This window comes from Oncorhynchus kisutch, linkage group LG10 (genome assembly GCF_002021735.2).
Source record: "Oncorhynchus kisutch isolate 150728-3 linkage group LG10, Okis_V2, whole genome shotgun sequence".
In the NCBI taxonomy this organism is placed as follows: Eukaryota; Metazoa; Chordata; class Actinopteri; order Salmoniformes; family Salmonidae; genus Oncorhynchus; species Oncorhynchus kisutch.
The window spans coordinates 39,100,799-39,121,181 of record NC_034183.2 but is presented as its reverse complement, the minus strand read 5'-3'; the positions used below and the strand labels follow the sequence as shown (position 1 = coordinate 39,121,181).

The following is a 20,383-nucleotide window of genomic DNA, read 5'->3' as shown; positions in this document are numbered from 1 at the left end:
TTCACCATAATGAGATACAAGTTTCAAATCTATTTGTCTTAATATTCGTTTGTAAACTCACCATTTAAAAGTAATATAGTGATTGAGTGTCCATATAGCTGTACCATGATATTTGCAATTGCCATTTGTTCCCCACTATTCCACCTCCTAAAACCCCTCCCCATCCCAAGTTGGGTTGTCATCCCAGTGACTGGCAGACCACCCCCATCCCTCCCATGGCCCGGGACTCGTCCTTCGAAAATAGCACTGTGCCACCCGCAGAACAGAAGCAGATCAACCGCCAAAAGCATTTCCAAAGCCCTCACCTCGATTTGCATTTATATACTGTATACAGTGCCTTGCGAAAGTATTTGAACTTTGCGACCTTTTGCCACATTTCAGGCTTCAAACATAAAGATATAAAACTGTATTTTTTTCGTGAAGAATCAACAACAAGTGGGACACAATCATGAAGTGGAACGAAATTTATTGGATATTTCAAACTTTTTTAACAAATCAAAAACTGAAAAATTGGGCGTGCAAAATTATTCAGCCCCCTTAAGTTAATACTTTGTAGTGCCACCTTTTGCTGCGATTACAGCTGTAAGTCGCTTGGGGTATGTCTCTATCAGTTTTGCACATCGAGAGACTGAAAATTTTTCCCATTCCTCCTTGCAAAACAGCTCGAGCTCAGTGAGGTTGGATGGAGAGCATTTGTGAACAGCAGTTTTCAGTTCTTTCCACAGATTCTCGATTGGATTCAGGTCTGGACTTTGACTTGGCCATTCTAACACCTGGATATGTTTATTTTTGAACCATTCCATTGTAGATTTTGCTTTATGTTTTGGATCATTGTCTTGTTGGAAGACAAATCTCCATCCCAGTCTCAGGTCTTTTGCAGACTCCATCAGGTTTTCTTCCAGAATGGTCCCTTATTTGGCTACATCCATCTTCCCATCAATTTTAACCATCTTCCCTGTCCCTGCTGGAGAAAAGCAAGCCCAAACCATGATGCTGCCACCACCATGTTTGACAGTGGGGATGGTGTATTCAGGGTGATGAGCTGTGTTGCTTTTACGCCAAACATAACGTTTTGCATTGTTGCCAAAAAGTTCAATTTTGGATTCATCTGACCAGAGCACCTTCTTCCACATGTTTGGTGTGTCTCCCAGGTGGCTTGTGGCAAACTTTAAACAACACTTTTTATGGATATCTTTAAGAAATGGCTTTCTTCTTGCCACTCTTCCATAAAGGCCAGATTTGTGCAATATACGACTGATTGTTGTCCTATGGACAGAGTCTCCCACCTCAGCTGTAGATCTCTGCAGTTCATCCAGAGTGATCATGGGCCTCTTGGCTGCATCTCTGATCAGTCTTCTCCTTGTATGAGCTGAAAGTTTAGAGGGACGGCCAGGTCTTGGTAGATTTGCAGTGGTCTGATACTCCTTCCATTTCAATATTATGGCTTGCACAGTGCTCCTTGGGATGTTTAAAGCTTGGGAAATCTTTTTGTATCCAAATCCGGCTTTAAACTTCTTCACAACAGTATCTCGGACCTGCCTGGTGTGTTCCTTGTTCTTCATGATGCTCTCTGCGCTTTTAACGGACCTCTGAGACTATCACAGTGCAGGTGCATTTATACGGAGACTTGATTACACACAGGTGGATTGTATTTATCATCATTAGTCATTTAGGTCAACATTGGATCATTCAGAGATCCTCACTGAACTTCTGGAGAGAGTTTGCTGCACTGAAAGTAAAGGGGCTGAATAATTTTGCACGCCCAATTTTTCAGTTTTTGATTTGTTAAAAAAGTTTGAAATATCCAATAAATGTCGTTCCACTTCATGATTTTGTCCCACTTGTTGTTGATTCTTCACAAAAAAATACAGTTTTATATCTTTATGTTTGAAGCCTGAAATGTGGCAGAAGGTCGCAAAGTTCAAGGGGGCCGAATACTTTCGCAAGGCACTGTATATAGCTATTAAAAATATATTTAAATAAAATCCTGCTTATCTTAATTTCCATAATTAACAAACAATATTCATAATGATGTAGGCAGATCATGCAAAGGATTGATACCTCTAACCAGGATTACCATTACAAAATGACATTTTTGGCAAGCAATTGTTTTAGCTAACAATTGTTATTCAGCCTATATTGTCCCTAATATCTTTGCTCCCTAGCAACAGTTGTGGGATGCATACACAAACTCAACCCCTTTCATCCACAAAAATTGTCAAAAATATGGAGCTTTGATTAACCATTGTCAAGTCCTAGGCGATGGAGTTCAGATATACCCCCTTCCCCTGAAATACACACACAAGTCCCGTTGTTACCATTTTTCCCAAGCATCTCCGTGCAGTCACACCTTTGATTATTTTGAGCCACCAGGGTCACAATAATATGCCCCCTCGCTGAATGTCGGTGTGTGACCCTCACAATGGGTTACTGCAGCTAGTGTTGCCAGCACTGCCACTACCTGGGTGGGGGCACCCCACCGGCATCCCCACCAGCTAGGTACAAGGTCGTCAAAGTCCTCATTAGCAGCTTTGAGAATGTCCTTGTTTATTATCCTCTGTCAAGGGGCTTTATCTGTGTAGGACCAACCCTGCCAGGCAGGCTTTGAATCTTGAGTGGGCGGTGCTGCTTTAGTAGGTCTCTGACCACATTCATCTTTCTGATTTGGCTGCATATAGGCTACTTACAGTAGACCCATAAAACAGATAAGGACTTCTCCTTAGTGTATGGGTTGCTCAGTTTAGTGTCTAACGTTTAGGGACCATTCCATCATGATTGGACAATAAATCATTTACTTTAAATGATATCCAATATCTGCACAAAATTGAAAGCTCTCAAAACCCCTAAACACAAACAGGCTCTGGAATTTAGAACGTTAATCGTTTTTCACTCACTTAAATCCCCACTTTTCCAAACACAAAAAACATACCCCACCTGCCATCACAATATATCTGCACATACTGTGCTTTCTATGTTCTGTGTTTTATCTCTACCATGTTGATTGAGTACTTGAGTGTGTTCCAGTTCCTTATATTTGATGTATTATTTAGCCAATTATCCTCTCTTCTAATACTATAAATGGAAAGTCTAATACCAATTATTTTCCAACAGATTTTCCCAATCTAGAATGGTATAGTGTAGTAAAAAAAATTGAAAAGCAATACAATACAATTGTTAAAGAAATAAACTACAATCCCTACCATGGCTAGTATTGGGTGTTCCATTACTCGATTCCTCTATGGTAACTAATATTTAGAATAGCCATGGAGTAGTCTTTTACCCAGGCTTTTAACCATTATTTTATCTTTAAAGAAAGCAAATTTGGCAACAATTGTGCGCTCATCTCTGTTGGAAACGGTGTACACGTTCGAGTAGGATTTGGGTGGCAGCTTCGCGCTGTAAGGAGGAACCTTCAGGAACTTTCTTTCTTGGAAACCAGGAAGTACCAGATTCTCTCATAGATCTAGTCTGAATGTCAAGGCTTCTCTCAGAAAGATGTTCTCCTTTTTAAGTTCATTAACGTCCGTTTCAATCTTATTGACTGTCCCTTTTAGCTTGTTTCTCTATTGGTTGCAGCTTTTTCCATCACTCGCCTTGAGCTCCTTTATAATCTTTACGGACTAATTCAAGTATGCTCAGTGTGTCATTCATCTATTTTAACAGCTCGGTTTCCACTCATACCATTCCCGGTGGTGAAAAGCTTAAGTCGTCTGTGTCCGTCGAGGAGTCACGCTTTCTTTTTGGAGATTTGGTTCTCCTTGTTTACTCTGTCATGTTTGGGTGTTGCTTGTTTTTGTGATATTTGTAAGTGCTGGATCGGAGGAATGGTGTCAAATACATGGTTTCCATGCGTTTGATGCCATTTCATTTGCTCTATTCAAGCCATTATTATGAGCCGTCCTCCCCTCCGCAGCCTCCACTGGTGTGTTAATTACCAAGACAGATGAGTGTTGGCAGGGTAGAGCAGCTGTGTGCAGACTGACAGTGTGTGTGACTAATGAGTGTCTCAGTAGGTCTGCTCTTCCCTCTGTCTCAGTACCATTCCTCTCTCGCTCTCTCAATTTCAATTCTTTATTTGCATGGGAGACATATGTTTACATTGTCAAAGCTCTCTTTCTCTGGAGGACAAAGACTAATTGACTCTACTGTGCTGGGGAGACCTCTGGTCATCTAAGGCCAGAGACAGGAGGGAGGAGAGAAGGGAGACAGGACATGTATTGACATGGCTCTCCTCCCGCAAGAGAGAAAGAGAGTAATTTAAGGTTAAAATAACTGTCCAGTGAAAAATCACACTTTTCGAAGTTAACATTCTGTTAACTCATACCCAAATGTTGTTGACTATATGCCCACACCATTCAACACAAAGCTGCTTTTTAAACACTTCATTTCAATTTTTGGGAAGGAAAACTATTTCACTCATATTGTAATTGAAGTTATATTTCATAGACATTTGGAAACAGACACTTTAAAAGGTTATCTTACTAAAACTAGTGTCATCTTAGAAGTCAGGTGCAAGACCTTCCTAGATTTGGGATAACCTTAAAACTATATATTAATGCTGAATGTTTATATTAAACCAAAAAAATGAACCCAATGAACTCCATTTCCTGATGAGTCATCAACTTTGAGCTACTTTGCAATGACTTAGTCTTCAGTCTCATTCATTTACCCTTTTCAAGCGGAGATAAAGGCCCACAGCTTGGTGGACTTTGCCTTTCACGCCAAACTGTCATTATTTAATTAATAATAAGAGCTTAATTTCATGTTGATTCACAGGCTAGTTTGCCCTTGCTCCTGTTATAGACAAGTTTAGCAGAGCCTTACTAAGAATCACAGTCCCTAGACAGACCTTGTAAAGAATTGAGTCCTTGAGCTGCAGTGAACCAGTGGTTTTTGCCAATTGGATGTACTGATATGGCCGTTTACAATTACACCTAATATGTAAAAAATATAAATGAACTGGAAGTCAATTTCCTTGAGTGCAGTGTGTCTGACATACATAAGGGTAGGTCATATTGCCTTTAGGGTTATTATCATGTGCCTGTCCAGTCCTTTGTTATACACCGACTGTATAAAACATTAGGAACACCTTCCTAATATTGAGGTGCACCCCCTTTCACATTCAGAACAGCCTCAATTCGTTGGGGCATGGACTCTAAAAGGTGTCGAAAGCCCAGCAGCATTGCAGTTCTTGCCACACTCATACAGGTGCACCTGGAACCTACTAACATACCCACATTTAAAAGGCACATTTCTAGGAACTCCAACTGCTTTGACATTAGGAATGTTCTCACATTGTTCCGAGAACTTTAAGAAACAACGTTGTTCTGTGGGAGTTTTAGTACTTCAGCATAACGTTACCGACAGGTTTCCTTATGGTTCTATTTAGTCATGTTCTGAAATTGTTCATGTAGTATCTGTGATCTACATCTGTTTATATTAGTTACCATGCTGTTACTAAGCAGTAATGTATTACGGCACTATACCTAATAGGAAGTGCACATGCGCACTATTGTGCTGGGGGCTATAGAGCACGAGAGGTTTGAACTAAACGAAACTAACTGTACTCCAGTCTCCTGCCTGGTCATTTCTCCACAACACAAATATTAGTAGTGACGAGGTGATTAAGCTTCTTAAACGGACATTGCTTGAAGGGAAGAATGTTGTGTGAGTAATGAAACTCAAAATAGTTATGTAAATCGTCAGTTTTGCCAGTAGAAAAGGCTAAGCATGGCTAGCAGGTACAGTGTTCAGGAGCTACCAAGTAGCAAGCCCACTGAGTATGGATTGCTGAAAGGTCTCATTGAACCAATAAAAGCAGTGGAGTTAACCTATGCAGAAACTGAAACTCTTTCAAGGCATTTCAAGCCCAAGCCAACTCACAGCTGAACGTTTCAGATTTTACCAACATCAGAGTCAAGGGGAAACTGTGGCTGACTACATCCTTGCTTTGAAAGGGCTGGCAAGTACACGTGAGTTTGCACGATTTTGTGATGATGCTCTTCGAGACAAGTTTGTATGTGGTCTCACAGGTGAAGCAGATAACAGAAGGCTTCTGTCATTGAAAGACCTGACCTTTATGAAAGCCTGTGATATCGCACTTGGACTCGAGCCCACAGAGATACTAATGAGCTATCGGGACATGCAGAACGTCAGAAAGGTGATCACAAGGTCAGTGATGCACGTGGTGAAAAATGCTCAAAAGTCACACTTTTCTCAGTCCCGTCCTCAAGGTTACACAAGAATATAGCAGCTCACATCAAAGGTCTAAGACAAGTTGCTACATATGTGGGGGAGATAATCAGCACGTTGAATATCAATTCGGAAATTAAAAGTGCCACAATTGTGGAAAGTTTGGACATCTACAGAGAGTGTGTAAAGCTCCAGAACGCACGGCAAGAGTGCACAAAGTGTCAGACGCAGCACAAGAAGAGGAAGGTACAACTCAAACAGTATTGGAACTGTTCACAGTGTACACAGCTCAACAACAAAAAGATGGAATCTCTCAGCATGGAGTTAGCGGGAAAATGAGTGAAAATGCAGCTGACAACGGAGCGTCTGTATCACTTGTTCCATAAAGACTCTACAAAGAAAAACTGAAAGAGTGCCCTCTTCAGCCAGCGTCCATCCGCCTCTCTTCATACACTGGTGACACTATTCCTGTGTTAGGGCAGATCCAGCTACCAGTCCGGTATGAGGGGGAAGGAGTGGACGCTACCGCTTGTCATTGTTAAAGTAGAAAAATCAGCCTTGCTAGGAAGAAACTGGCTACAAAAAATGTAGTTGAACTGGGGAGAAATCGTCAGTCAGAAATTACAAACCAGTGAGTCAGGCTACACTAACATGCTGAAGAAGCACAAATAACTTTTCTAAGATGTCTTGTATTTCGCCGTAGCCTTCACAACAAAAGTCAGAGTGCAAGAAGCCTATCTTTCACAAACCTTGCTCTTAAGGAAGCAGTAGAGAAGGAACTGGACCGCCTACAGAAGAATAACATCACAAAAGTAGCGAGGAGCGACTGGGGCACTCAGATCATTATAGTGCTAAAGACAGACAAGACCGTCAGAATGTGCGGAGCCTACAAGGTCACAGTAAATCGCTGCATACTACCAGAGGAATATCCACTACCAAACGCTGAAGATCTGTTTGCCACTCTAGCGTTGTTAGCGTTGTCTTCTAGCCAAGATATGAAATGTAATCATAATTGACTGTAGCGCATATAAGGCTCACACACAACAATTCCATGATGAGTGAAAACACAATCGTGGGATGAACGCGTGACAAATTTCCATCCATGAGCGGTCCATTTCAAATGTATTAATTCTTCCCTTGCCCTGCAAGTGTCAACTCATCGGACATCATGATACGTCATTTGAAGTGTCCACTTACTTTGACAGCAAAGGGGAGAGAGTGCGTCTTTTAAGAGTTTGGAATGCAGCCTCTCTCATCCTCTATCTTGTTAAGTGTGTGCAGGTGTGTGCAGCTGATCTTAATGAGTGCGTTTTTTACTGGAGTGGAATAGGTGGAATGGTATCAAATACATCAAACACATGGTTTGTATGTGTTTGATGCCATTCCATTTTCTATGTTCCGGCCATTATTATGAGCCGTTCAGCAGCTTCCTGTGGTTGCTGTAGACAGAGTGATGGGCAGAGTGGGTGAACGAGCACAGCTGCCCACATACAGTACTGTGGCTTCTTTCCCTCCCTCCTACCTGCTGCCACTGCATAAGCCTCACATCTACTGAGATAAAACTAGAGAAAATCTGTTCTTTCTCTCTCTCTCTCTCTCTCTCTCTCTCTCTCTCTCTCTCTCTCTCTCTCTCTCTCTCTCTCTCTCTCTCTCTCTCTTTAGACATTGCATGTCATTTAATTGTTCCATTTTATTAATTTGTCATTAATTTGTTATTATTTACCGGTTTCTCGCAGTTATTTATTCTGGGAAATGGATGTGGGTTTGGGCGGGAAACTCAGATTCAACCCTAGCATGGGCAAAGAGCTCCATTTGAATGTAAAAAGTAAAAGTAAATGCTATACATTCAATTATTTATATTAAGCAAACCAGATGGCACATTTTTATTATAAAAAAAATGTATCAACAGCCAGGGGCACGCTCAGCAATAATTTAAAAATGCAGTATTTTTGTTTAGTTAGTCCGCCAGATCAGAGGCAGTAGGGATGACAACGCGTTATATTGTTATGTGCGTGAATTGGACCCTATTGTTGTCCTGTCTGAGCATTCATAATGTAATTTGAAATGTAACTTTTGAGTATCAGGGAAAATGTATGGAAGTAAAGACTACATATTTATTTTAGGAATGCAGGGGACTTTTGAGTATCAGGGAAAATGTATGGAAGTAAAGACTACATATTTATTTTAGGAATGCAGGGGAGTAAAAGTAAAAGTTGGCCAAAAATATAAATAGTAAAGTACAAATATCCCCCCAAAACTACTTAAGTAGTACTTTAAAGTATTTTTACTTAAGTACTTTACACCATTGGTCTTTAATATCACTTGCACTTCAAAGGCTTCCAAACTTGAAGTGACTACTGGGCAAAAAAAGACCAAGGACATGGCAAATACTCAACCAGGTTTGATGGAGTTAAAATTGGGATTGGGGACAATCCTAGATCAATTATCAGGGGCAAATCTATTTGGGTAAGCGGGTTCAGAGGTGGTGAAACACAACGGGACAGTTTGGACAGGAGAGAGAAGTCAGCAGGTGCTGAAAATATTGTTCCACCACCATCTTTTCCAAGAAGATATTTACTAAAATAGTCTGAACTTTATGCGTCTCACCCGACAGCCCCGTACCATTATTCCTCCTCCACCAAATTCATTCCTTCACACTGAAGAAGGCTGCCATGAATCACACTTTACCATATGTCAGTCCAACAGATTAATTTGGGTGCCAGGAGAACGCTACCTGCCCCAGTGCATAGTGCCAACTGTAAAGTTTGGTGTAGGAAGAATAATGGTCTGGGGCTATTTTTAATGGTTCGGGCTAGGCCCCTTAGTTCCAGTGAAAGGAAATCTTAATGCTACATCATAGCTGATGTTATGCGTATAGTAAGTCCATTTACATGTGTAAAGTTCGTGAATCTTTTTTTTCTCTGTTGATTTACATATATCACTTAACTAGTATACACAAAAAATCAATACCAAACAAATGTTTAGTAACCGTTTACATTGTCATTGATCCTTTAATGTCTATCAGGGCATTGTATCTATTATTAGGTTCTAAATTTTACAGTAAGAAATTGACGGTCACTATGGAAGCTCCAACCAAGTTTATTCGCCCAAAAGATCTAACAGCTGAACAGACAAAATACATATTCGCACAAGCACTGATATTTAACCCTTTCTCCTATGCTGAGTCTCCTCCTACACATCTGAACAGCCAATGCATCTCTGTTGCTAGACAGAACCTTAGTGATATCTGTTCTTCCTCGCGTCATCTGACCTGACCTCTACCCCAAAGTGCTCACTCCTCCCCAACTCACGACTGTCATGTTGACTCGGACCAGACTGTCTTTTTCCGTCCCACAGGATCCCTGATGGCTAACAATAACATATCCTGACATAATGTAAATGTTATACATTCCCCTCTCTCCCTCAGTGACATGAAGAAGTATATTTCATATTTTCAGAACCCAACAGTCCCTCCTCTTGAACATTAGCTTCCTGCTGTTCAACTTACATAAACTTGGAAATTACTTATCAATTAACAAACAATGACAACAAAACATGAACAAAAAATAAAACAGGATTAACATTCGCCGTGAAGTTTGCAAACTCAGAGACCTATGGCCTCTGTTCTATAGTCACACCATGCACACTCTTATTTCCATTTCTCCTAGAACACTGATGATAACGTGTCCACTGGAGCTGTTGACTTCTTCCTTTCAGCTTTCTCCTTCGGGTTTCTAAGAGAGTGATAGCACAAGACTTGAAAAGCAACGAGAAACACAAAACATAACAGTATTAACAATGTGGTAAGCTATGCACAATTATATATGCAAAGAAAACCCAACGTTTGATACCATGACAATTCCCACTCTCTCTTCGCCTGACTCTATGCCTTCAGAATATTTTTCTACTGGATTCCACAAAAATGAAGGCCCTAGAAATCCTCCTCGTGCTTTAACCCTGTGTTCCCCATCAGGCCACAGGTTATAAGAGGTATTCCCAAGCCATGTCATTTTCACTTTGTTCCCCGTCTCCTTCTTCTTCCATTGCCACCTGATAGGCACGTCACCTGATAGGCACGTCACCTGATAGGCACGTCACCTGATAGGCAAGTGCGTAGCCCTAATCAACGCTACATCCTCTTCGAGGTAACTCAGCACTGTATGCACGTTTCACATCAATGCCTTCAGAATGTTGTCCAGTCTACAGTGCAATTACCCCAACATCTATCCTTTTATATGATGCATTAACCAATAAAGGAACTAACCCAATCCAACTATGACATCTAAAGTAGCTCCCAGACCCAAACCATCTGCATGTCTACAGTGGAATCTAGTCTTTCTCTCTCTCTTTAGCTCCGTTTCCTCTGTCATGGCATCTTCAAGCTCACCCATTGTGCAGCTGGATCTCACTTCACGTGAGAGTTGTGAACCTACCGAGGAGAGACATGACCTTTACCACTGCAGGTGCTGCAAGGAGTACTGTGTGTGGACCAGACCAACGCTGTCGCAACACCCGAGCCTGGTGTATCTTGATGTACACTCAATCTCCAGGATTCACCCTGTGCTTTTGGTTATCTTCTGCTCATTTCACCTGGGAATATACACACTGCAACGCATGGGTCCTTTCCTGACAACAGGACAACATAGACTCTCCCATTATGGCCAGATCACTCATTTGTGACCTGTGAATAACAGCACCCGATACTCCCATCAGTCTCACCACTTCATGGGGCATGAGTCCTCATAAAATGATATCCCAACAATGCTACTAAAGCAGGTATTCCCAAACTGGGGTACATACGCGCAATGCCGTTGGGGGTATGCCAAATAAAAATGTGATTCACATTTTTAAAAATTAAATAAATATTCTTCACATTTTCAAACAGTTCATTTATATTTTCCAACGGGGCTATACTTTTGGGTGAGATTTTTCTCTCTCACCTGAGTAGCCTCATTTCACTGCCAAAAATCAAATTAAACCATCTAGTGTTCAGCGAAATAACAACACAATGTCAAATACAGGTAGCCTAGTCAAGTAATTAACATCCAATCACATTAACCGTTACTCTCTCGCGGAAACCTTCACTCTTGCGCAGACATTTTAGAAACGTAAGATGACCATGTTTGAAGGGTTACGGGAAAATAAAACGTTTGGGAACCACTGTCCTAAAGTAACCCCTGCTACTATTGACACTGCCCATGACGCATACCTCAAAATCCCCCATTTGCACCGTAGTCCAATTCCATGCTGTTACTATAGCCTCCAGTTACTGTCCCTACAGCAACTGCTGTGAGAATAACTACTGCATGGAATCATTTCAAGTGTTTGCTGGCTGTTAGAAATGGGGAAGAGATTAATGGTGTTGGAAAAATATCCAACCTAACAAAACTCTGAGTTAAGGGTTCCTTGAAATTTGACAATAGTGTCTGAAATGCTAACACTGTCTCTGCTACTCTCACCACGATCTGGGTATTTGTAACGTTCAGTTTTACTTCATAATAGTCTCTATATTGTGCACAGTTAGCTCATAGGAGAGGGAGGCCATCTAACTGTGCACAATATACAAAGAGTGGTATAATCCCCAGAGACTATCACCCCGACCTTAATTTATGAGCCCCACAGATCTCCCCCAATTCATATTGCCTTCTGCTTACACCCTTATGTAAACATTCTGTCTCAAACACAGGCCTTGTGTGGAACCTCGCCTCCTGCGACAAATACATTTACACATATTTCATTCCATCTAACCCATAACACAATAGTCACTACTCCTAATGCACTTCTACAGTTATAAACCTACTAAAACATATTCAAATCAATTAGTCAATATACATCAATCTCTCCTCTGGAACAATGATCACCCTTATGTTCCACTACACCTAAAAACAGATTGACTTGAACAGGGAAGAGAAGAAAGAAACCATGTTTAATAATTTCACACCACCCTTGATGCGACTAAGACTGGGGGAAGAACAGTCCATCCGTTCCGTTCTATGCCCATGTGATGCTAGTCTCCATGCCCGTCTCCTTAATTTTCATCCTTGGGTGTTAACGCAAGTCACAGACTATGAGCCTTGAATGCAATTAAGTGTACCGTGTAATCCAGCAATCTATATGTAGTGATGCGATTTAACATACAAATCCTGATGACATGGTAACACAAAAAAAAAACCTTCATGGTTGACTCAAGCTATCATCTAGTGAGTTCTCTAATAACCTCCCTCTCGGAGGACACTTCAAGATAAGGTTTCATGGGAGAAAAACTCTCCCTAGACCCAATAAATTGGAACAGTGCACCCACCCTCACAGTTTGAGAGTAGCGCTCTCTCTCGCTTTATCCAAATCATAATTAAAACATTTTTATAAATGATCTTACCCAAATTTAGAAGGACGGTTCTTTGCGCTTTACTTTGAGTCTATCACTCCAATTTAAGCCCCTCATAGTTAGAATGTACATTTATAAACGGTACCAGGTATTACCGGTAATAACTCTTCATCATTACAACCCCCATTTGTCCCTGTTTTCCTGTCGCGAGTGGCATGGTAGTGACAGATCGGTATCTCAATGCATTCTTAGTCTAAGTACTATACATTTCTCAGTGTGCAAACCTCGTCAATAAACCTGACAACCCCCCCCCCCTGATCCTGGCACTTATCCTTCTAGCGTGCCTTCATTGGTTCTTCTTCAGATAGCGTTACAGTTCATCTTCCCAACGGCACATATGTAACCCTTGCCTGTCACATTTGATAGCCCTTGATAATGTCCCAAAGTATTGACTTACTTTTAAAAATCTACCTCTGATATGTCATCCAAAGGGTCCCAGCTACAACATGTAGTGTCATTTTGTTAGATAAAATCCTTCTTTATATCCCCAAAAGTCAGTTTAGTTGGCGCCATCGATTTGAGTAATCCACTCGTTCAACATGCAAGGAAAGGATTCCAAAAAGCTACCGCTAAACTTTGTTAAAACAAGTCAAAATATGTTTTTATTCCATCCTCAGGTACCCTAAAATGAAATTAAACTATAATATTTCATACGGAAAGAAGTATGTTCAATAGGAAAACGATATTAGCAGGTGCGTGTCCTCTTCATTGCGCACTTACACTGATTTCTAAGTCTGTGTCCCTGTATCAAAACTCATTATTCTACCTCTTTTGGGAGGAAACAAGCCTTAAACCTTGAACAAAGACTACTGACATCCAGTGGAAGCCATAGGAATTGCATACTGGGAGCTAGATTGAATTTTTTACCTATACGTTCCATTGTACGAGCATGGGCTCTCTCAAAAAACAATTCCGGTTGTTTTTTCTTTGGATTTCCTTGTACCATATCTATGGTGTTATAGTCTCCTACATTACTTTAACAGTTCTACAAACTTCAGGGTGTTTTCTTTCCAATGGTACCCATTATATGCATATCCATAATCAGCAGTTTACTTTGTGCAGGCGGAAATTGATAAAAATAGACCCTATCCTGAAGACGTTTTAAGACTCTTCACATGGGATGATTACACTGAACCACAAAAGAAAGGGAATATTGAATGATCCCCAATGATCCATTGCATCTCCCAAAAATGTTTTCAACATACATCTGTAAAATGATATTCTAGAAACTAAAGCTTTGGTTGTCTTCTCCCTAGACTTCCTCAATGTCCACCTCTTGAACATCAGACTCTGAGGCCTCATTTTCACTGTCACTTTCCAACCTTGCTGAGTATGGCTTGTTGTCAGGCTCAAAAAGCCTCAAATTTGCCTGGATGACCCATCAGTGCCATGATGTCCTTGAGGAGTAGATTCAATGCATGAGCAGCACAGCCAAGGGGTGTGGTGTGAGGGTAGGACTCCTCCACTTTAGACCAAGCAGCCTTCATTTTCACAGCATTGTCTGTCACCAGTGCAAATACCTTCTGTGGTCCAAGGTCATTGATGACTGCCTTCAGCTCATCTGCAATGTAGAGACCGGTGTGTCTGTTGTCCCTTGTGTCTGTGCTCTTGTAGACTACTGGTTGAGGGGTGGAGATTATGTAGTTAATTATTCCTTTCCCACAAACATTCGACCACCCATCAGAGATTATTGAAATATTCTGCTTTCTCTATGATTTGCTTGAACTTCACTTGAACTCTGTTTAACTCTGCATCCAGCAAATTAGTAGATACAGCGTGTCTGGTTGGAGGGGTGTATGCTGGGAGAAAAACATTCAGAAATCTCTTCCAATACACATTGCCTGTGAGCATCGGAGGTGAACAAGTTGCATACACAGCTCAAGCAAGACATTCATCAGTATTTCTCTGACTACATTCCTCTACTGAGTCAAAAAAAATCTGATTCCAGGAGGACCATGAGCTGTTGCTATTGATAAAGTGTCTTATTCATAATTTTCACCTTGAATATAAGTAGAGGGATTTTTGTCAGAGGTTGCTTGTTGTGAGCGCTGAGGGAACTTTATGCACTTGGCCAGATAATTCTGCATCTTTGTTGCATTCTTCACATATGATTTGGTACAGTATTTGCAAATGTACACTGCTTTTCCTTCTACATTAGCTGCAGTGAAATGTCTCCACACATCAGATAGGGCCCGTGGCATTTTCCTGTAAAGATGAGGATTTTTTTTTTTTAAAGCAACAAATACAATTCCATGTACAGATGAATAGTTAAGCAGTTAGATTTAACAACTCCTTTGTAAGATACATGTTTTAAAATTAAACATGTATGGAAACAGGTGAATTAACACTCCTCAGTTAGCAGGGTCAAGCAAGCTATAACCCACATGGTAGCAAAAACTAACTAGTAGAAATTTTTCATAAGTTAGAAATGATTTAAACACACTTTGCTTTAGGCTACTATTTACTAGTTAAACCTCTTGGATATTCCCATCCCGGATCCGGGATAATATTCATCACTAAGACACTAAGTAGCATAACGCAACTGACAAAAAATCTTACTAGAAAGTATTCATATTCATGAAATCACAAGTGAAATATATTCAAACACAGCATTTGTGTAAGTTTATCGATAGCCTAGCATAGCATTATGCCTAGCTAGCAGCAGGCAATCTGGTCACGAAAATCAGAAAAGCAATCAACTTAAATTGTTTACCTTTAATGAGCTTCGGATGTTTTCACTCACGAGACTCCCAGTTAGATAGCAAATGTTCCTTTTTTCCAGAAAAAGTATTTTTGTAGCCCAAAATAGCTCTGTTAGTTCTTCACGACAACGCCTAAAAATATACCAAATTAGCTCCATAATATCGACAGAAACATGGCAAACGTTGTTTATAATCAATCCTCAAGGTGTTTTTCAAATATCTATTCGATAATATATCAACCGTGACAGAGCTTTTTTAAGTAAGACCAGGTGGAAAAATGGCTACCTCTGTCTTTTGCACGAGAAATAAACAAAGAGCCATCAGGTGGACACTGACGCAATGTTGTTGTACACGCTCATTTTTCAAAATAAAAGCCTGAAACTATGTCTTGTGATACTAGACACATTAAGGAAGCCATAGAAAAAGGAATCTCGTTGATATCCCATTCACTGCTCAATAGGGAAGCATAGGAAGGGACTCTTATTTAGAAACTGCTGCGTTCCTGATTGGATTTTTCTCATTCTTTTGCCTCCAATATCAGTTCTGTTATAGTCAAAGACAATATCTTTACAGTTTTGGAAACTTTAGAGTGTTTTCTATCCTAAGCTGTCAATTATATGCATATTCTATTTTCTGGTCCTGAAAAATAGCCCGTTTACTTTGGGAACGTTATTCCCCCCCCCAAAACAATGGCAGCAAGATTCAACAAGTTAACAAAAAAATAATGTATGTCATATAGAATATATTCACCCCACTCCGTATTGTAATCAAAACTTACCAGAAAGCTTGTAGTCCTTGGCTCAGACCGTGTTGTAGTGTGGGCTCAATAGCATCGCATTAGTGTGCAAGATCTTGAGAATCAGCTGTACATGTGATGGAAGAATGCACTGTGCATGCAGAGGGTTGCAATTACATTGAATTTGGGATAGTTTAACCAAAATATGCCACAAGACCTAGAATTGCCTTAAGTGTATCCCACAAAAAAAGGTTCACTGTTATAAGCTAACGTTTTTGATGAATTTAAGTAAAAATCCCCAAATTCCCGGGCTTAACATCCAATGGAAACTTTTGGGAAAAATTCAGGAAGTTTCCAACCCTTTGCAACCCTATCACTAACTGCTCTCCCCAAAACCACAGTCTTGGGAAACATTCTAAAGGGAGTTAATGAAACTCTTCCTCTTCTGGAAAAGAAAGTATACATTTCGTTAGCATGAACTATGCTACATCTTAATCAGCAATCCAAAAGATTTAATTATAAACCAAACATGATAATGGTAAATCCACTGTCCTCACTCCAATCATTAACCGTTTGTTTTAATCCACACCATCGTTTATGTGTCCTTTATTTGGCATGTACTACCCTTAGACACAGCAACATTATCTCGCCACCGAGTCTAACGATTCACTGGTCTCTTTTCCCCATGATTCTCCATAACCACCACACCACAATTCCCAATTCCCTTTATGTTCATTAGGTAACCCCTAATGCTAATTTCTCGTGACCCCTCCTCCCTTTTGTCCATTCTATAAATCTATATCATAATAACACGACATCAAATGTCTCACGAGATTAAAACCCCCCAAGGCTTTCTGAGTTTGCCAAGAATGTATGGCCATATCATTTTTAATTTCTTACCAATTTAGAATCCATCCCCCTGGCATTTCACTTAGATTCTTCCACCCAAAATACTTTTTCCTGTGGCAAATTCAGCCACTCTCTCATCATAAGGAACCTGCGATATTTGATCCCTGTCATCTACTGTATTAAAAAGTTGTTTGAGACGTGTGCTCCTACGTCTCACTTCACATAAACACTGTAATCTCTATGAACCACTAACGATCGGACCAAGGCCAGACACTGCTATGTAACATTTTCCTGCCCCGCTGCATTCAAGAGGATTTTGTTGCTGCTCTTCTGAAAAACTTGCAATCGCTTGCATGGTAGCATTTCCTCCGAATGCAGCAGGCTCCCACCCTACACTCATTCTTCCAATGACCAACGGCCCCACATCTTAAACAGGGGTCGCCCTACTCTTTGACGTTTTTTCCTGCTACATTTCTTTGTCTTACCTTGGCCATTGAAACCACTGTTAGTGACTTTCACTGTGGCCGTGTTAACCGCATCAACACCTTCTATCAATGTGCTCACATACCCAGTCTTTTTGCAGCTGAGTACATCTACTCATTTCATTTTTTTGTCGGTTATACTTTTCTGTTGATAAACTGCCGACATCAAAACGCGTGTATGTTGAGCTTGCCATTTCTCATTGATGTCATGGTGCCAGACCACAACAGCATCTCGGAGTTCTTTATTTGATGGGAATTATCCGTCAGCAGGGAAATGCTGCGCTATTTGATCCAGTTTGCTCAATTTTTCCCATTTCCGAGCTGAATTGGTAGAACGCTTGTGCGCGCGCCTCTTTCAGCGCCTCCATTGCTTTATTCATCTTCTCTTCCTCTAGCCCCGCTTTACAGGGAGAATCTGGGCCTTCTGTCGCCATTTCAATAGTTATGATTCTGAAACCTCTCCCGTCGGTGTCCAGGGTGTTTAGATCTTCTTCACTCCCGGCTCTAATACACAGCTTTTATGAACTATTTCCTAAAGGGAGCGCTACACGCTTCCCCGGAGAATAGTTTTGTGGTATTTGTGCCTATTAAATTGGTCACGGCACTTAATACCTTGTTTTAGAACCAATATTATAGCGTCTGCAAATGTATTACTGGAGAATACGGACCTAATGTCTTATTCCAGTGTTATGCTTCGAAATATCACAGTTGTTGATAACACACATTACCAAAATGATTCACACTTGTTTTCCTATTTCCACATAATCTGTCATGGTTCCCCGCCCCAACAGGGTATAAAACCAACCTCTCTTTATTGCTACTGCTAATACACCCAAATCCAACAGCGTTCAAATATCTTATTGATTTTCTTTTAACCCTGAATATGGCTCTCCTTCAGAATTTATAGGCACCCATTTATCCTAGTGCACAAGCATGACACTTTATCCATCCACACACACACTATGCTGCCTCATGGCCAATGCAGCTGAGACTTTCACCCTCCTTACAAGTCTGGCTGATAAACCAATACGCTAGGGATTTACCCTCCACAGGACCACCCTGTTCAGGATTTACCCTCTCTCTAAGAGATTTACCCTCCAACTGGAACTATCCTGCTTGGGACTTACCCTTTACCTCCAAGACTTACCCTCCACAGGAACTATCCTGCTCGGGACTTACCCTCTTTAAAGCTACGAGACTTACCCTCCACAGGAACTATCCTGCTCGGGACTTACCCTCTTTAAATCTACGAGACTTACCCTCCACAGGAACTATCCTGCTCGGGACTTACCCTCTTTAAAGCTACGAGACTTACCCTCCACAGGAACTATCCTGCTCGGGACTTACCCTCTTTAAATCTACGAGACTTACCCTCCACAGGAACTATCCTGCTCGGGACTTACCCTCTTTAAAGCTACGAGACTTACCCTCCACAGGAACTATCCTGCTCGGGACTTACCCTCTTTAAAGCTATGACCGGTCGTAAGACAATGGGACTACTGAATAAGCTCAGGCTTTCTAGGTCTGTATCCTATTATTGGTTCAGCCTATGACTCATCTACCCAAGATGTCAGAATGAGGGATAACATGTGTAGGAACTTGTTTCTGGTCCCGGCGTTAGGTTCTAAATATCAGAGTAAGAAATTGACGGACACTATGAAAGCTCCAACCAAGTTCTTCCTCACTTCATCTGACCTGACCTCCACCCCAAAGTGTTCACTCCTCCCCAACTCACGGCTGTCATGTTGACTCATACCAGACTGTGTCTTTTTCCCTCCCATAGGATCCCTGATGGCTAACAGTAATATATCCAGACAGAATGTAAATGTTTAACATTCCCCTCTCTCCCTCAGTGACATGAATAAGTATATTTCATATTTTCAGTACCTAACACTATATAAATGTTGATTTGAGCTATGTATCTTATCAGATGTGTTAATGGTTTTGAGAGTATGGAACGTTGTTTCCCATATTTTGCCAAGCCAATTGAGAAAAACTGTAAGGCCATTTGCTTGGAGGGACTAAGGGACTCAGTGGAATCTCTACATTAGACACACTCAGTGGTACATGCCAGATGGAGAATATGTTGTCTTGGAGCAAGTGAAGTGATGAGGGGGGGGGTGCTGCTGTGGTCTGATCCATCATGAACTCAAAAAGAAGAGAGTAATTCTGTCCAATAACATCAGGCTGCATCTCTCTGTTGTTTAAGCTGAAATCAGCTGCCATTGAAAACAACGACTTTGGTGCCACTTAGTGGCCAAAGTAGTCAGGTTGAAAGATGCTCTGAGTGTGCAGGACAGACAGTATCATCAATATGATGGCATTCCATGCTCATCTTGTATTTATCAAAAGTATTAGTTTTTCTTATAATCCAGCTATTTATTTATTTCTCTCTCTCCTTCATCTTTCTCTCTACCTCGTCTCTCTTTCTCCCCTTCTTTCTCTCATATTCCTCTCTCCACTCCTCTACCCCCCCCTCTCTCTCTGTAGGACAATAAAAAGCCCACAGACTGTGTTTTCAGTGAGTATTCCTGCACGCTGGGCGTCGACCTACGCCGGGGATGCAGGCGTTTCTCCGGCAACCTGCAGCTGCCCCCGTTGTCGTGGCGACAGTCCGAGAGGTCGCGAACCCCTGACAATGACTGGGTGGTCCGGCCCACCTCCCTCCCCTTCTGCATCCCACCCCGCATTGACATTACGCCGGTTGACCCGGAGTGGTGAGCACACACACACATATGCAGGCACATACACACTCAACTTTTCTCCATTATATTCCAGACTAAACTCCTCTGCTGATAATATAGATCGATTAGAACCCCAAAAAGACTAACTGTACCATTTCATATAATAACTCCCATCATCACCATTTCTTACACTGGAATTGCCCACTGATATACCTATTATGGCTCCTTCTGGCCCAATTACGTTACGTATCTACTTATATAATAAGTGGATGGAGCCTCTGAGGATTACTGTACTTTTGCTGCCAGTCTCCAGCCCTTAGCCCACAGTTATGGTAATTCTCTATCTGCTGTGA

At 41.2% G+C, this 20,383-nt stretch overlaps 1 protein-coding gene across 1 annotated transcript in view; it reads left to right on the top strand.

Annotated features, from left to right (window-relative positions):
* LOC116375826 (cAMP-specific 3',5'-cyclic phosphodiesterase 4B-like) overlaps positions 1–20,110 on the top strand; it is a 96,490-nt gene extending 76,380 nt beyond the window's left edge. The window contains exon 3 of the mRNA XM_031833640.1: positions 19,837–20,110. Within this exon, the coding sequence (XP_031689500.1) occupies positions 19,837–20,067 (231 nt within the window). The 3' untranslated portion in view covers positions 20,068–20,110. The remainder of the gene's footprint in view (positions 1–19,836) is intronic.
* Positions 20,111–20,383: the final 273 nt, after the last annotated feature.